Source organism: Falco naumanni, chromosome 3 (genome assembly GCF_017639655.2).
Source record: "Falco naumanni isolate bFalNau1 chromosome 3, bFalNau1.pat, whole genome shotgun sequence".
NCBI classification, from domain to species: domain Eukaryota; kingdom Metazoa; phylum Chordata; class Aves; order Falconiformes; family Falconidae; genus Falco; species Falco naumanni.
In genome coordinates this window covers 3,661,985-3,680,468 of record NC_054056.1, presented here as the reverse complement: position 1 = coordinate 3,680,468, position 18,484 = coordinate 3,661,985, and the positions used below count along the sequence as shown (strand labels likewise).

The window sequence follows — 18,484 nt, the reverse complement described above, 5'->3', positions numbered from 1 at the left end:
AATAGTTCTGAGAGTCAGCTGGCAAGAAAAAGGTGGCAAAACAATTAGCTACCTGCCATATTAGGGTATTTCTGACCTGAAGTTGTGTTACTCATACCTAGCATGCAAAGGCATATGCCTCATGGAATAGGTGACTCAGTATAAATTGCAATTAAGGAGATTCTAAACTAAATCAAAACTTATTTTTAGCACTGGATAAAGTACTATATTAAAACATTCATTCTTTTTAAAGCTAGTTTATGAATCCATTTTTCACTCAATACCATACTCCTACAATTTCTAGCAGGTGAGAAGTTTAGAAGCAAACCTTCAGAACTGAGCCCGTCATAAGCAAATTAGGTCTTACCACTGGGAAACACATAGCTGTCCTCAACATAAGGGTGGGTTTACACACAGAAATAAGGTTCTGACCGCTTTGGCAGTCAGGATGCCTCAATGTGTATGTAATATTTATCAAGCTAATTGCTGACTTTTTTGAATTTATAATGCATGAAGTATAGGCCTGAGTTGGCATACTCAGCATCTTAGAGGACCAAGCCTTTGTATTGCAGGTTTCTTGAGGCTGAGATTGCATCTGTGGTTTTTTTAAAGTACTGTCTGTGTAGCCCTACATATATGAGGTTTTATACCTAGATATGCTGAATGATTGCATGGAAATGTGGCCAGACGTCATGGGATTTTGTTACCAGTCTTGTAAAACCGGTGTTTCCCTCTAAGTAGTCATCCACCACTGTCAGGCAATTACATGAGAATCTTGGATTGCATTTCATTTTAAAATAGGGTTTTGATGCTTCGACTTGGAAAATACCAACCCTGCAGGTTGAAAAAGGCAAATAAAATGGACTCGGCATTTATTATTCATAAAATGTTTTGACTTCTGACCTTCTTGTGAGTCAGCTGAGAATTGTTGGCTAAACAGAACCCGCAGGCTGCGTGAGGGAGCAGGTCGCTAAGATGGCGTAAGCCACTTAAAACAGCAAAAAATCAGTGACCCCCTTATTTAAGGGCACTTTTTCATTTTTTAAAAAGTCAACACTTTAGGCCAAGTTGTTGCCTGTGAGCCCAGCCCCTTGCCAGTGCTGGCTGACCCTGGGGCTCCTCTCTGACGAGGGGCGAGGGGTGGCCCAGGAGCCAAACACCCAACCGGTGGGTGCCAACCGGGGTCCTGCCACCGGGGCCTCGCAGGCAGCTCCCGGGTGACCTCCCCGGTGGCTACCAGCTGCTGGGCGGCCATCGGTCACCAGCCCCCTGGGCCCCACCTTGTGCCTGAGGGGCCTGGTGGCTCCCCTGACTCCTACAAACGCAGGTTTTTCAGGCGGTTTAAATCGTTGTTTGCGTTGCGCGGCTGCCGCGGGGAGCTACCGAGGGGGTAGTTCACGGCGGCGGGGGCGCGCTGCCGCTGTCGGGGGCCGGTGGGAGCGGAGCAGGCCGGGCCCGGGCTGGGGAGCACCCGCGGGGCCGCTGTCACGGAGCGTGCCCGGGTGCTCGGGACATTAGCAATTACCGGGCGGCCCCTCCGGCGGGTCCCCTCAGGCGCGGGGCGGGGCCGGGCGCGGGAAGCCGCCGCCGTCACCGTCACCTGTTGCCGCCGCGGGGCCGCGCCGGCGTCGAAAGGGTGCGGGCGGCGTGCGCGCCCCCGCCGGCCAGGGGGCGGCGCGCGTGCGCGAGCCGGCGGCGCCGGGCAGCGTGGAGGGGCCGCAGCCTCTTCCTTCCTCCTCCTCTTCCTCCTCCTCGCCCGGGCGGCGGGGGGCGCGCGCAGGGGGAGGCGGCGCGTGCTGGCGGCGGCGGGGGCGCGCGCGGGCTCGGGCTCGGCGGCGGCGGCGGCGGCGGCGCAGCGGGGGGATTGTTTGCGCCGCCGCTCGGGGAAGCGGAGCGCGGGGGCCGCTCCCCGCCGCGCCCCGCCGCCCTCCTCCCCGCGCCCCGCCGCCGCCGCCCCCGTTCCCCCGCCGGGCCCCCACCCCGGAGCCAATATTCCCGAGATCAAGCGCTACGCGGCGGCGGCGGCGGGGCCGGCGGCGGGGCCCGGGGCGGTCGTCGGGGCCGGCGGGGACCGCAGCGAGGCCGCCGCCGCCGCCATGGAGGCGCTGGGACCCGGTGAGAGGCGCGGAGGGGGCGGTGCGGGGGCCCGGCCGCGGCCTGGCCGGTGGTGGGCAGCGCCGGCCCTGTCAGGCGGCGGGGCCGTGCCGGCGCGGGGGGGAGGAGGCCGCGGGCCCGGCCGGCGGCGGGGGCTGCCCCCGCCATCCTCGGGCGTTCGCGGCCGGGCCGGCCGGCAGTCGCCGCGGCCTGTGGCGGGCCGGGCCCGGCGCCGCGCTGACCCCACCGCAGGCCGCCGGCGGGCGGCACGGCGGGCGCTGCCCTGCCCGCAGGAGCTGTCGCGGGTCGCGCAACTTTCCGAGGGGGTTTGCGTGTGCCCGGGCTGCCGCCGCCGGTGGGAGCTCCCGCGGGGGGGGCTACCGGGTGACACCCCCCCGAGAGCCGGCGGGACGGCGCGGGGGCAGCGCTCAGGGGGCTCTGGGGGTCCGCAGCCACGTGCTCCCTGCCCCTCAGCCCTGTCAGCTCTGCCGTCCTAAGTTTTATTTTAGATGTTGAGCCATTGTTTTGCCTGATACCTTCTTGAAAATAGGGTGTTTTTTATTTTTTTAAACAAACTTTTTTTTCTCTTTATCGGTGGTATTCTGCACGTAGCAGTTTCCTACTTGTGTCCGTGATTATCCATCTGTCAAGTGGCTGCAAGAGGTGTCTCTTGACTTAAACGGTCTGCGCATCTTATCCATCAAGTTCCCATTCGAACTACTGTATAATTAAAATAGCGTTAATTTTGGCATGATAGGAAAATGTGCATGGACAGAGAGGTGCGATTCCAGAAGAATCCAGATTTTAAGGCAGTGGAGGGCTGAACTGGAAAGTCTGATGCATGTATGTATGTATGATGTAGCGTGGTGTCCCCACGACTTACAGCTGTAGAGGCAGATCCTCTTTTAGTGTTGTAAAACTGCTGCCTGCCTGAAGCAGCTTGGTGGAGGCTGCTCAGTACGTAATCGACACTGAAGAAACTAGAAGACCTAATAGCATATATAACCCTAGTCAGGCTGGTCAGGCAAAAATCATGGTAAAATAAGCATGACTGGCAGCCTGGCTTCAAATGGGAAAACAGTTTTTAACTTATTCTCTGGAATCCTTTGAGAAATAACTTTAGAAAGGAAAAGGTGTATGCTTTATCTCCTTTGATCAAAATTGACCGAGGTCAGCATTGCCATGCCTGTTTACAGAACTTGTCGGTACCAAGGGAGGAAAATGAGTAAATATAGTTGTCATTTAATCTCTTGCAGGAGGTCACTGCCTGCACTTACTTCAGACTAATTAGCATGGGATTAATGGATCATCTCTCTAGTATCCAAATAAGCACAGCAAACTTTGATTGCCCTTGATGATTCACACTTGTCAAGACAGCTGTAGTTTTTTTAAAGTACTAACTGTACCTCGCAGCCGGTTTAACTACTGTGTTGTGGGTTCCTCCTGGACAGATCGCAATTAGTCAGGCCAGCGATGTGCTGTGTGGGACGTCGGTGGCCCCAGCAGCCACCCTGCTACTGCAGCATTGGGGAGCTGACGTATCAAGTGGGCTGCAGCTGCTTATGTGCTCTAAGTATTACTTCTGCTTAAAAATATTCTAGGGTTAGATCGGTAATTTTAACTGGTAGTGCACTAGCCATTGGATAGCTTACGAGCCCAGTGTAGAAGGCACCTTGGATTTGGTCCTGGGTTTAGTTTATGTTTGTGTTAAAGTTTGTTGCTTCACCCTGAAGTGCACCCAAATATGAGTTTCATCCTCCCACAGCTTATCTGCCCCTCTTAGATCCTGGTGTAAACTGTGAGCCTTTGACTTAAATAGATACTGTCAGGTTGACACACTCTTGCAGTACTAAATTTGCTCGAAGTTTTACGATCAGTTTATTACTGCGTTCTTGTAATACTTCTCCCCCCCACCCCACCCCCACCCCCGCAGCAGAGGGAACAAACTTGGATCATACCAAGCACTGGTAGACATAGACAAAACCATGAAAATATCCCAATTCAATTTGCTTTATGTGCAGTGTCAACTGAGGCTGTGATAGATTTAATAAAAAAAAAAAGGTTGTTTAATCTGGTTAACATGGTATCGCAGATCTTAACACTTTGAGGAAGTTAAGACTTAACTAGCGACTAGCTTGCATGTGAGTACTTTTTCAAGCCTTTCATAATTTCCTCTTGGAACTGTTCCTGAAGCTCTTACTTTTGTCCAAATAAATTACCGTCTCCAGATCTGTTAGGAGTCTAGACCTGTCTTTATGCTTTCTCCCTCACTCTTCTTTTAGGAGAAAGCCTAAACCTTTCCTCACTCCTTACTTCGTGTTTTAAATTGGATGAAATTGCTCTAGGGGAGAAGAATTTTGCTATTAACAAAAGTGATATGTTCATGATGTAAAGGAAATGACAAAACAGTTTTAGCTTAGATCCAGGATAGAAATATGTTTTTAATTTAGTTGAGAATAAAAATATCTCTTACCCATTTCCAGATAATACAATTTTCAGATAAATATTGGGGGTGTATGTCCTAAGTATGCCAAGAGCGACAATCCTTAACATCCGAACTTTAAGCCTGTAGGGAAAATAATGAAAAAAGGTGGCTTGTGTGGCTATTGGCTAGTTTAGGAGTGGTGGTAGGAATATATTTATCTTTACATTAAATAAAAATACATAATATGTAAATGGTTGTATTCCATCTCAGGATTCTGTGAAGTTCATAACCACAGTAATGAATAAATGTAACAAAAATTTTACGAATTAATTATGGCACTAGCCTATAGGTGCTGTAGGGAATGCGCTTTTTTTTTTTTTTTTTTTTACACCTGGAAGTTCCAAACAGCTGGAAGGCTGAGCCACTTGGAACACCTCCATTTGCGACCTCAGAAAGCTACTTAAGATTTCTTTCTACCCTGTCAGAAAGTCAGTTAAAGTACACCTGAAAGGATACTGCACTGAGTGATCAATTACATCTCAATACATATTTACTTGATTTCCTTAGGGCCCCCGGCAAGCCTTTTCCAGCCACCTCGTCGCCCAGGCCTGGGAACTGTTGGGAAACCCATCCGCCTCCTAGCCAATCATTTCCAGGTTCAGATCCCCAAGATTGACGTTTATCACTATGATGTAGATATCAAACCAGAAAAACGCCCCCGAAGAGTGAACAGGTATGAGTTGCTTAATAAAGAAAATGAAAAAGTGTATATGCTTCAATTTAAGGACGCTGTACATCCTCTAAATTCTTCAGCTGCTCAAGGCCAGTTTATGTTTGTACTATGGTTAGCAGTTGCTTTTCAGTGAACTATAATACAATATTCTCCCTATTTTTATTAAGATGTTTTGCAATTGGCCTGTTATCTGGAAAGCTCTAGGAAATGTATGAAGGGTTGAACTACAGCTGTTTTAATTTTACAGTCTACAAGTGAATGTCCCTGATAATTGTTCCACAGTCTGTTATACAAATGTGTGTTGGCAGCTGAGGGGAGGGAATTTGACTTGCAGATCGATGCCAACGTTTTAGGGTTCACAGGTGGGTGCTTTGTCAGTAGAATCAATCCACAGAGCACCCCCCTCACCTCAAGGCAGAGGTTTGTATTGGCTCCTGTGCTTGAACAGCTCTTCAAATTCCACTGCCTGTTCTGGCCGTATCTCTGCTGACAGTACGTATACCTGCCTTGTGTATAGTCACCTGTATGGTGAAACTTGGGTGCCTTCATCTGGAGGTGACTTTTATAACTCCTGGTATTGACTTGTGCATGCTGCAGTGCATTGTTTCCATACCTTCCTCATTTAAGAAAATGTGAAAAAGGAATTAGAAACTGTTTAAGACCGTTGCTGGATTTTCTGTTCTTCAACCTAACTCGATAAATCCTTCTGTAGGGAGGTGGTGGATACTATGGTGAGACATTTCAAGATGCAGATATTTGGGGATCGGCAGCCTGGATACGATGGGAAACGGAACATGTATACCGCACACCCATTACCTATTGGCCGGGATAGAGTAAGTGTTACTGTAAGCAGTTTAAAGTTTCTGTGGGAAAACTGTTGCAGTGTCATTTGGAAAGTGTTCTTTTATTGACATAAGTGCAAAATGCTGTCACACATGTTAGTACAGTCTTAGAAATGACAGGCAGTGCCAGTCAGGGATCTCTAGGGACTTACGGTGTTTTACTGAAGTTTGTTGTCTTCAGGTTTCTAGTTCCCAGCTCTTTAGTTGGAGAATTTGTCAGTGATAGTGTGAATAAATGTGTTGTGTTCTTTTGTCTGCAAGCAGATACTTTTTTTCTTTTTTCCACCCAGATAGAAACTTCCCTTTTCTCTGTTCTAACCCTTGTTCTGTTGCTAAATGATAAAGTAGTTGTAGATGACAAATAACGCTGGTTTGGTTTGGCTGCACTGTTGAGATACATCCTCCCGTTCTGTAACAAGTACTAGATCAGCTGCTGGCCCTTCACGTCCTGGGCCGTGCTCGCCAGCACCCTGGCTCTAACAGTTTGCCATCTATAGTAACCAGTCCTGATGCACAACTTAACTCCCATCTACTCTTCTCCCCACAGATGTGGTTATTGCTGGTACAGTGCCATGAGGAGTACGTAGAATGAGTTGACATTTACCCTTTGGGCTGAGGGTGTGCGAGAATAATCTCAAGCGCTGTGCTAGAACTCTTGACATCTGTGTTTCCCAATGAGTTCTTTTTGACCAAAAGTTTTTCTTGCCTTCCCATTTGGTTAGCAAGACATCTTGCTATTAATTGGCTGGCTTAAAAAGAAAAAAAAGGTGACTCACAGTTTTCCAGAGCTTTGATATCACCATACAAATTACTGCTTCAAATTTACATTTAGAGATACCTCAGTGCAGTTTCTCAGATGAATAAATTATAAGCTTTCAAAATCCTAAGGAAACCAATTCTAATATTTAAAGAGAACTGCACAAACTAATGGTCAAAAATATAGATTCAAAGGATACCTAGGAGAAAAACATAACATTGGTTAGTGTTGCGATAGTCTGCAGTCCGTAACAAAAGCTTGTGCTTAATTCTGTTCTGACCGTGTCAGGTGGATATGGAGGTGACGCTTCCAGGAGAGGGGAAGGACCAGACTTTTAAAGTATCCATTCAGTGGGTGTCAGTCGTCAGCCTTCAGTTGCTGCTGGAAGCTCTGGCAGGGCACTTGAATGAAGTTCCTGAAGATTCTGTACAGGCACTTGATGTAATCACACGGCACCTTCCTTCCATGAGGTGGGTGCTTTGGTGCCTTCGTGACTGGCTTTGTCTTGTATCTGTCTTAACGTTTGTATTAGTTATTACTTGCTGCTATTCTACTGCTATTACACTTCGCTAATGTAGAAGGGATGAGGGATGCAGTTGTGTAATTCAACGCCCGCCTTACGAATTTGCACTAGAATAGGGAAATCTGATCCGAACTGAGGACTTGTATGTGCCGGTCATGTTTCTAATGGGAATTTGCTGTAGCCTTTCCAACTGCGCTGTCGGTGAAGGCTTTGTATGCTTGCCATAAGGGAGCTCTAACTGTTCTAACGTGCTGTAGAAATGTGTTTTAAACACCATAGCCGTGAATGTAAAAAAGGCGTATTGGAAAGGAATGATCGAAGTATTAATTTTCTTTTTTTTTTTTCAGGTACACTCCTGTGGGTCGCTCCTTTTTCTCCCCGCCTGAAGGTTATTACCACCCCCTGGGAGGCGGCAGGGAGGTCTGGTTTGGATTCCACCAGTCTGTCAGGCCTGCCATGTGGAACATGATGCTCAACATCGATGGTATGTAGGAAATTGTGTCTTGCTAATGTAATAGAGTTCGTTCTGCTTCTAAATTGAACGTCCTCTTTTCTTTTTTTTTTTTATCTTAGTGTCAGCAACTGCTTTCTATCGTGCCCAGCCTATCATTGAGTTCATGTGTGAGGTCTTGGACATTCAGAACATCAATGAACAAACCAAGCCTCTGACAGACTCCCAGCGTGTCAAGTTTACCAAAGAAATCAGAGGTAAAGGCTTGCTCTGAAGCTGCTGCAACAGAATACTGGAAACGCGCTCATATTACGTTGTAATGAAAATTTGCAAGGCACTCAGGAAGCTGGCCTATTCCTTTTTGCCTTCATCTTTCCCAAAGGCGACTCCTGTGCCTGAATTTATTTAGATGACTTTTGTGTTGGGTTTTCAGGTCTAAAAGTAGAGGTTACCCATTGTGGTCAGATGAAGAGAAAATACCGGGTTTGCAACGTTACTCGGCGACCAGCCAGTCATCAGACGTATGTATACAAGCATTTTCAGACAGTTTAAAAAATCTTGAACCTATTAGGTATACTAATAGGTATCTTGTTTATGCAAGAACAGTTGATTCTGGCAGTGAAGCTTTACAGGAATGTCTGCTCTTAGTGGAGTAGAGGGATAGTGTGGGTTTAGACCACTGCTTTATTTCCTTTAACACAGGAAAGCTGAAGCTGTATCCTGGCTTTCAAATATAGTTACGAAAGGCTGTAATTTTTAAAATAGCTGTGAAAAATTCAGTATATAGTCTATAAAATCCTTTTCATAAAGGAGAGATCCAGTAGCTAAGGAAAATAAATGTTTCCAGCATTTCTAGTCTGCAATAGATTTTCCATGCAATTTTTTCCTTTGAATAAAAACAATCTTAAAGTCTAACCAGAACAAATGTCCTTTATAGGTTTCCTCTGCAGCTGGAAAATGGGCAAGCTATGGAGTGTACGGTAGCTCAGTATTTTAAGCAGAAGTACAGTCTGCAGTTAAAATATCCTCACCTTCCCTGTCTCCAAGTGGGACAGGAACAGAAACACACATACTTACCGCTTGAGGTAAGAATCTTAACTTTGCCTTGCATTGCGGTATATCCTCTGTTAGGCGGTATTACACCATCTCTCACTGTTCCCATGTAGGTGTGTAACATAGTGGCAGGCCAGAGATGTATAAAGAAGCTAACGGACAATCAGACGTCGACTATGATAAAAGCAACTGCAAGATCTGCACCGGACCGACAGGAAGAAATCAGCAGACTAGTAAGTGTTTTGTCCAGCTAAACAACTTTTGTCACTTCTTGCTGTTCTTCCAGAAGCGCTGTAGTGCACGTAATGATAAACAGAATGACCAAGAACTGCAGAAGTTAAAAAACTGGACTTCTTTAAGACCAGTCCTTTTAAATAGAAAGCCTGTTCATGGCAAAGAGGGCAGAGCCACCTGAAGCATTAGGTGTAGTTACATAAATACTTTCCTTGTCACCAGGTGAAAAGTAACAGTATGGTTGGTGGACCTGATCCATACCTGAAGGAGTTTGGTATTGTTGTCCATAATGAAATGACAGAGTTGACAGGCCGAGTTCTGCCAGCACCAATGCTGCAGTATGGAGGCAGGGTGAGTTTTCCATGCCTTGTAAAATACCTTGTCCTGAGGTTATTTAAATTCATTAAGTGTTTTGTATATCTTCTCCTGAGGTGTCCTTTGTATGAGCGTTGTTCGACTATATTCAAAACAAAGCAGCATTTTATTTTTAGTTTGCCTTTGGTTTTTACCTAGAACAAGACTGTGGCCACACCAAACCAAGGTGTGTGGGACATGAGAGGGAAACAGTTCTATGCTGGCATTGAGATTAAAGTTTGGGCTGTTGCCTGTTTTGCTCCTCAAAAACAATGCAGGGAAGACTTACTAAAGTAAGTATTTTCTTCTTTATTCACGATACCTCTTTCAAGGTTTATTTTCCTCATATTTCTGAAAGGTGATATGCAGTATGAGTTGCTTTTCATGCATCTAATAGTAAAAAGAGGAAACGACTTCTGCGGTGTCTTAAATATTTACAGCTTGGGAGGAGACTACGACAGAGTTCATAAACTAATTGGCCAGCTAGGAAAAGCATTAATTCCCTTACAGCTGAGGCTGTGTTTCCTGCTCTGGAGGCTGCATTCCACTCGTGTTCTGTTGTTTTTACAAATAACTGATGATGGGTCTTTCATTCTAAAACCTGAACTAATTTTTCCTTAACTTTCACTGCCTCCCAGGCAACATACGCCATGTTTTTTCCCTTGTCCTTCAAATTACGTTACAGAATCCTAAAGATACAGGTTGGGTGAACTACTCAAATGTTTGGCAAGAGTCCTGGTTGCAGTAATGCTCAGAGAAGTTTGGTGAATGAGTGAAAAATCTACCAGAGCATCAATATTAATTTGGGAATCTGCCTCAGAATGTTCTACTCGGATGTGTGTTTGTTTCTGCAAGACTTCTAAAATTACAGAAACAGAGGCTTATGAAACTTCCTCTGACAGAATTAGAGTTGTATTAGTGAGTTCCTTATAGTGATAGACTTGCTAAAAAATAATTACTTTAGCGTTAGATTGGAAGTGCTGTGAAATAGCTGGAATAGCTTAGATCTTATTGATAAAATGAATGGTGAAGTGAAACACAGTGAAAATCCAGGACAAATCAGTTTGTATTTCATCTACAGGAGTTTTACTGACCAGCTGCGCAAGATCTCCAAGGATGCGGGGATGCCGATCCAAGGCCAGCCCTGCTTCTGCAAATACGCCCAGGGTGCAGACAGTGTGGAGCCCATGTTTAAACACTTAAAACTGACTTACGTTGGTCTGCAGCTGATCGTGGTGATTCTGCCTGGAAAGACGCCTGTGTACGGTATGGAGAAGAGGCTGTAAAGTGTTAATTAGTTGTACAGCAAGTGGGGGCATCATATTATGCGCTTCAGCAGTAGGAAGGAGGCAGAGCAGGCTATACGTTCCGTTTAAAAGTGGGGTTTGGTGATGGTTTGTCAGGCCTGATTGGAGTACTTCTGTATTACCAAAGAGCAAACTGAACCTTTGTCAGTGAACTTCTAAGGATCTAAATTACAGTAACGTTTGGGGGGAGGGGGGAGAAAGCAGATGGAACTACTTAGTGACTGTTCAGGTATTGGAACCACTAACTTCTTTTTCTGTCACAGCTGAAGTAAAGCGGGTTGGTGACACTCTTCTAGGAATGGCCACTCAGTGTGTTCAGGTAAAGAATGTGGTAAAAACCTCACCACAAACGCTGTCCAACCTGTGTCTGAAGATAAATGCAAAGCTTGGAGGAATCAACAATGTACTTGTACCTCATCAAAGGTGAGATGAAAGCTCTCCTTGTAGTCTGGATTGTCAAGCAAAACAGCCTTGTTTTGTTTTGTTCGCTAAAATGATACCTTTCAAAATACTGCGTGCTTTAGAAATGCCCACAGTCTGAGGTGAACAGAAGGAGGCTCCTGCATTCAGAGTCTGCCTAGGAAGCCCTGTGCTGAGGATCATCTCTAGTGTTAGAGCCATCCAGCAGTGTGTGTGGAAACAAGCTCTCAAAGGCTTTTTTTCCCCATGTCTCTTTTTCCTGCCTTTGTGTTCGTTTAGTCTTAACCTTTTCCTCTTGCTACCTCCTTAAGCATACTGTATTTCCTTCCAAATTGAAAGAAAACGAGTGAGGAGGAGTGACTTACGATAAATGCTTGTGACTTTGCCTTTGGTCCTTTTCATTTTCTGTTCCCTCTGGACTGTGAGAGGCAGATAACTTTATCCTTAAAGATTCTGACAAGGTCTTGGTTCTGTTGAATGGTTTGGATATACCTTAACTGTAATTATTTTTTTCTCTTGCTCACCCCCCTCCTTTGTATTATTATTGTTGTTATTTATTATTTAATAAACCTCAATTGTATTATACAGGCCATCGGTGTTCCAGCAGCCAGTGATCTTTTTGGGAGCAGATGTCACTCACCCTCCTGCTGGGGATGGAAAGAAGCCTTCCATCGCTGCTGTGGTAGGCAGCATGGATGGCCATCCTAGCCGTTACTGTGCCACGGTGCGCGTGCAGACCTCGCGCCAGGAGACCTCCCAGGAGCTGCTGTACAGTCAGGAGGTGATACAGGACCTGACTAATATGGTGCGAGAACTATTGATCCAGTTTTACAAATCCACTCGTTTCAAGCCCACAAGGATCATTTACTACAGAGGGGGAGTATCAGAAGGACAGATGAAGCAGGTATTGTCTAATGACATGTTGTTGCTTATAAAAAGGGTTTGGCCCTTGAAAATATATATATGTATACGTGGACTGCATTTGTCAAGGGGATAATTAACGGTTTCATTGAGTTTTCTTGAGCAGGCACAGTGTATGGTTATCATGTCTATCGTGTTCCTTACAAAGTGGTATTTGTAAAGCATAGAAATGAAAATAATATTTTATCTATTCAATTCAGCACCTGATAGTTCAATCTTCTACTTCTAGGTAGCTTGGCCAGAACTGATAGCAATCCGGAAGGCCTGTATTAGTTTGGAAGAAGATTATAGACCTGGAATAACCTACATTGTTGTGCAGAAAAGGCATCACACCAGGCTATTCTGTGCTGACAAAACTGAAAGGGCAAGTAATGTTGACTACATAAGAAGGAGGTGATGGCAACAGGAAAGTAAGACTGTTTGGTTAAGTGGGGTGGTATCCATCTTGCCCACTAAAATTGAATTAATCTGTAGAAGCAGTAGCAGTTCTGTGCAGTAACACGCTTTCTCTACCAAAATAACCAGTTCCTCCCCCTTTTTTGTAATTGCTCTAGATCAAGCGGTCAAATGGAACAGCTTGTTCCCAGCCTGTTTTGGAGTAGGCGTACTCTATATCCCTGTATTTGTGTACTTGGAGCAGTAGCCTGGGTTTTTATAGTCTGGGATTCCTGACTATAAACTGAACTGGTTGTTCAGTTTGTTGCCTGTTCTGTCCCCAGATGCATCTGTAAGATTTGCCTACGGCACAAATCCACAAGTCAACTAAGGAACCTTCTTTAGGAAAGTTCTTGATCTCAGGTTTGCTTAAAAAATACAGATCTCTCTGGTGGGAGTGCGAACAAGGGTATGACATAAATTTATTTCGGAAAACTTGCATTTTCAGATCCTGAATTACTTGTGTAGGCTTTATCCCACTCTGCAATTTTAATGGTACTGGCAAGTATTTTATTTTTCTCTGATGACACACCAGTTGGATGTGGTGAAGTTTCTAAAAATGAACTCACAGAGAACATTTTCATTCCTCCTATGTAAATGACCTTAATATTTTTCCACCTTTTTGAGCAGGAAGTTCTCAAACAGCTTGTAAGTAGAGCCTGCCTTAGGAGGCATTTTTGGGTCACTTCCAAAAAGACCATAGGCTAATAATAAACTTTCCTCAATAGGTGGGTAAGAGCGGCAACGTACCAGCAGGCACTACTGTGGACAGCACGATCACGCATCCTTCTGAATTTGACTTTTACCTCTGTAGCCATGCAGGAATTCAGGTAATGTTTCAGCTCTGCTGCGCTCAGGCCATAGGACTAAATCCTTACACTTGTCCCGATGAGTAGTGTTGCTTCTATTTATAGCTTGGCAGACTTGACAGTCGCATCAGTTCAGTGCCCGTTTGGCACTTGCTCCTCAGCGCACTGGTAGAAGGTACAGCCTTCGGGTACCGCCTCTGGTTTTGGTGGTGCTCTCCAACCGACTGTTCGTCTGTTCTCCGCAGGGAACCAGCCGGCCCTCCCATTACCAGGTCTTGTGGGACGACAACTGTTTTACTGCAGACGAACTACAGCTGTTGACGTATCAGCTGTGTCACACGTATGTCCGGTGTACGCGATCAGTCTCTATTCCAGCTCCCGCGTACTATGCCAGGCTGGTAGCGTTTAGGGCGAGATACCATCTTGTGGACAAGGATCATGACAGGTAAGGAACTGTGTGCCTCGTCGTCTTGGTAGCCAGCTCCTGGGCCCGAGTTACATACGGCTTGCCCCAACTGTTCATGGTTCTCTGTATGTGTCTGCGTTTTTACAGTGCTGAAGGCAGCCACGTGTCAGGACAGAGCAATGGCCGTGATCCTCAGGCTTTGGCAAAGGCAGTGCAGATCCACCACGATACTCAGCATACGATGTATTTTGCTTGAGAGCATCTGGGAAGATGAGGCAAAACCAACAACCCATGCAGTCCTGAAATGTTTTGAATGCCTACTGCTATAGCTAGGGCCCAGCTGATTTCAGGCTGCCCACTACCAGCAGCTCTGAACAGTCGCACTGAATCTGTACTTCACAGCAATGTCTGATGCACCAACACAATTGAGCCATTTGTTTCATTGTTTTATGTAATAGAAATTCATAGACTGTCTTTTCTGATGCATTGGACTGAATTTTTACCTCAAAGCGCAAAAGGCCGATCATCCTGAAATTTTTAAAGGACTTGGCACGAAAGGTTTCTATTGAATATTTTGCTAGCTATCGTTTTTAAGTTATCTTCCCATCCCATTAGCTTATCATGACGACTTGATTCCCTGTCTTCATGCACTGCTTAGTGAGTACGCGTATTATGGCAAAATGTTTTACTCCGGTTAAATGTAATCGTTCTATTGTGTGGGGCCATAGATTTTTTAATGGAGATTTTAGACTTCACTACTGTAAATGCCTTTTAACAAACATAACTTTCACAGGTATTGCAGTTTTTTGTCAGTTTTACTAACTATCTTTTTAATCTCTGCAGACTTCGGCTGCAAAGCAATTGCACTATACTGCGAGTTCAAATAGGTGGTTCTTGTTCTGTGAATGTGTAATATAACCAGATAGTGATGCCTGTCAGTAGATTTTAATTATAATGGTTACAAATAATACTGCCATGGTATCGTAACAAGTACTGAACCATCATTTCCCCCTCTAAAAATTATAAAAACAAAACAAAAAAAATTAGCTTTTAGGTATTTTGCAAACTTTTACAAAAGTGCCCACTTTATGCTGCTGTGTGGTTTGATAAATCTAAGTGATTTTAAAACTTTTTTCTCATAGAGGGTTTAACTTTGGCAATAAATATTTGTTTTTTAAGCCCCCCCTAACAGTGTAATTTTCTAGCTGAGGATTGTGCATGAGTTTAACCGACATTCTCGTGTCGTTTTCTGAACACACAATTTGGCAGTTTCTGAAACTAATTAGAAAAGACGTACTTCCATGCTTTTTTTAAGAATTATTTTTAACTGTTTTATATTCACTGTTGGTGTCCTGTCTACATTTTTTATAAGCTTGGAAACTGGGTGTTACATGTAGGAAAGGCTTGCCAATCTGTACAGTCTAAATGTATTGTGTGACAGGCAACCTAAGGACTTGTACCAGCATTTTAAACTTTTTTTTTTTTTTCCTCCCCCCCGGGAATCTAGGTTGCACACACAACTGCATTCAACAGCATGTTTAACAAATGTAAGTCTCATATACTGATTCTGTCCCAGCCTAGAAATTAGGGGTTTTTAATCTGCTTGGCTTTTTTCAGTGTAATAAAGAACAGGGGCTTGGTTTCATTGAATAGTCTTGGAATCTGTAGTACATTAAGACTAGATTCCTCTTAGTGTTAACTTGAGTTAGCACAGATTAAAAGCTTATTCCTAAACTGAGGAGAGCCAACACCACTACTTTGATAACAGAAGTTTGAGAAGTCCAACGATTGCACTGTGGTCTCTGATACTTGTGTGGGGTTTGCTGCTAAGTTGTCTGCTGTTCCAAAGCTTAGGAACCAGCCCCCTCAAAATTTCAGCAATATGAAATGCTGTTTCCTTCGGTCTTTAAGCTTGTAAATAAATTGAAGTTTACATTTCTAAATGCTGGGTTTTTTTCAGTTGTACCAGAGTACACTGAACTCAGTCTTCAAACAGTTTTATAATATTCTTTCAAGTAGTACGTCTCATTAAATTAAGTTTAAATTTTTTTCATTTTTGTTGAAAATGGGACTGAAGTGAACTCTGCTCCTGGCACATACCGTGGACAGGTTTAGATTGAGGGAAAAAAAAGATTCTTTTTAGTTGTTTTTTTTTTATTTTAATTTTTTTTAAAGAATACCTCACTTGTGTAATAAAATCAGGACATGTGGGTGGGAGACTGACCGCTGCTTCAGCTAGATGGCTGCTTTTCTCAGTACTCGTTCAGGGAGAATACAAAAAAAACCCTTTTTAGAATGAACTCTGACTGACCCAACACACATGGAGAACTTCGGCACCTTGAAAAGAAACTGAGCACCCTTTTTAGGTTTATAGGATCAAAGATCGCTATTTTGAGTTTGTGCACTAGGCAAGAATGTGACTGGTTTAATCAAGGGTGCATAAGAAATATTTAATTTTATCACCAGTTGGTTGTCCAGTGCCAAGCACTCCTAGTTCAGATTGAGTGAAGTGAGAGCCTCTCCTTTGTTTGCCTGTGACTGGACTGAATATTTAACCTCAGACTAGGTGGATTGTTAGACCTCGGCTGGCCCTGGGACACAGGGCGAGGACGTGAACCCGATCTTGTGTTAAAACGCCGCTAAGGCCGCGGTGCTGTGGCTCTGGGAGAAGGGCGCTGAAGTTCAGGACAGTTGCGTGGTGGTAACAGTAAGATCAGAGTTTCGACAGTGCTGTCCTACGTAGGTCTGAGTCCAAGTCTGGAGGTTGGGCTTGACGATCTGGATTAACCCCTTGGGCCTGACTGAATCGTTATGCATGTGTCAATCAATGGGAAGATGTGCATTCTGTAGATGTAGTTCTTAGGGTGTTTTGGTTTGGTTTTTTTTGTTTGTTTTCTTTTTTGTTGTTTTTTTTTTTTAAATAAATAAAGCCTGTTGGCCACTGTTTAGCTATGTGGTGTGAAAGATTTTAAATGTAGCAAAGTTTAAAGAATTGGGGAAGGGGGTGGTTGACATTTAAAAAAAAAATTAAAAAAAAGGGGGGGGGGGGCAGAAATCCCATTTTCAAACCAGTTCTGCTTGCTTTGTGAACAGCTGAATTCTGAACAAGCTCTGGCAATCACTAGTTAGCCTGTCTCAAACATTTGAACAGCCTGGCTTATTTATTCTTGTTGTAAGTATCACGGTTTAGTGTAGTGCCTGTAGCTGCGTCCAAAGGGCGTAAGAGGCGGCGATGTACAGGCAAACGTGCTTCATGCAGTATGTCTCTCGTCCCGGACACACGCGTCAGAGTTGTTTAATCTCTATCAACAGCTTTGCTCTTCGGATGGGAAAGGGCACCTTTGTTCAGATCCAGCGTTCGACAAAACCTACCCCCCCCCCCCCCCCAACTACCTTTGTGGATGTGCTGTAGGATTTTTTCTTGCTCAATAGCAAGGGAGTAACTCTGCTTTCATTTTAGGAAGGCAGGGTTTGGAGGGCATTGTATCAATACTGTTTCAACTACAAGGTTTTTTCCTTGTGCACTGGAGGAAAGATCTTGTAATATCACTTAGAGATTTTCTTATACCTTGCTATTGACATTTTCATATTTCTATGTCTAGAGGCTGAAACTTTAATGTAAAATGTTTGCATTTGTTCATTTTGACTTATGATGTAATTTTTGTTTCTATATTGTTAGACTTGTAATGTTAAAAATTGTATTTTATTAAATTTGGACTGGATGTATGTCTATAGCAATACGAGGTACTCTTTCTAAACTGTTATGGATGGGTTAGCAGCCCCATGTTGCGGTAAGATGCTGGTCGTGTACAACTTGCAATGTATTCTTTTCTTTTTTTTTTTAGCCTGCAGGGATATTTTGTGTTCATGTGTCCAAAAATAATAATAATAATAAAAAAATGGCATTCTTGTGCCAAATGTTCTGTTTTTCCTTGTTGATGTCTAATAAATGCAATGTACAGAGTGAGCAACCGATACTGTTGCCTGTAAACAAATGTCTTAAATTATTTAACTTTTAATTAAAACTTGTACACAATGTGTAACCTGTGGAACTCATTGCCACAACCTATTTATTTCTGATGTGTGAGGATTTAGAAAGGGATAGAAATATGCATGGATAACATCTCTAGCGATCCTGAGAGGAGGGCTTAAATTATCTGTTTTCGGAGGCTGTGCTAACTGCAGGGGGAGATGTTAATAACGGGCGTATTTTTTTAATGTTCTCAGAAATTATATAGCGATGTCTAGAGAAAACAAGGTGTTCACAGACTCTGTATCTGCCTGGAGAAGTGATTCTATATTAGAGAGCCCCAAATTAATAAATGAAAGAGCTGTTTGCTTATTCATCTTCTCTATTTCAGGTGAGGGTTTGTTGTGTCCTCAGACAACCGTACTCCACTAAAAATACCAGGGTAAGGACAGAAAAAGGCTGAAACATGACAGCTATAAATGAACTTGGGACACATGATTGCTTAAAATAACCTGCCTTTTCAGCAAACCCCCTGCTTCCAGGTTTTAATTTTTTTTTGCAGCGGAGATCCTGTGGGTTTGGGAACGGAGACTGCGGCGCCTCAGGTGAGCCCAAGCAGCTTAAAGGTGGATGATGGCTTTATCCTCGAGTCTTCTGAAAGTGGTGTAAATGTGGTTGGGGGGCCGTGGCTGTTACGGGTGCCCGCCCCTGACGAGGGTGCGGGATGGGTCTGGGTCCGGTTCCCACCGGTTTGTGCTGCTGCCTCATGCG

The 18,484-nt window shown here is 44.4% G+C and overlaps 1 protein-coding gene across 1 annotated transcript; it reads left to right on the top strand.

The window, feature by feature from the left end:
- The first annotated feature begins 1,856 nt into the window (after nt 1-1,856).
- Nucleotides 1,857-17,786, top strand: LOC121085914 (protein argonaute-4). The gene is made up of 18 exons (XM_040589024.1): nt 1,857-2,094; nt 5,066-5,231; nt 5,944-6,064; nt 7,119-7,300; nt 7,701-7,837; nt 7,927-8,061; nt 8,238-8,325; nt 8,742-8,889; nt 8,971-9,090; nt 9,314-9,442; nt 9,605-9,738; nt 10,527-10,711; nt 11,016-11,175; nt 11,761-12,076; nt 12,323-12,457; nt 13,257-13,358; nt 13,583-13,782; nt 13,891-17,786. Exons 1-18 carry the CDS (start codon nt 2,076-2,078, stop codon nt 13,997-13,999), a joined length of 2,586 nt encoding a protein of 861 aa, XP_040444958.1. The 5' UTR covers nt 1,857-2,075; the 3' UTR covers nt 14,000-17,786.
- Nucleotides 17,787-18,484: the final 698 nt, after the last annotated feature.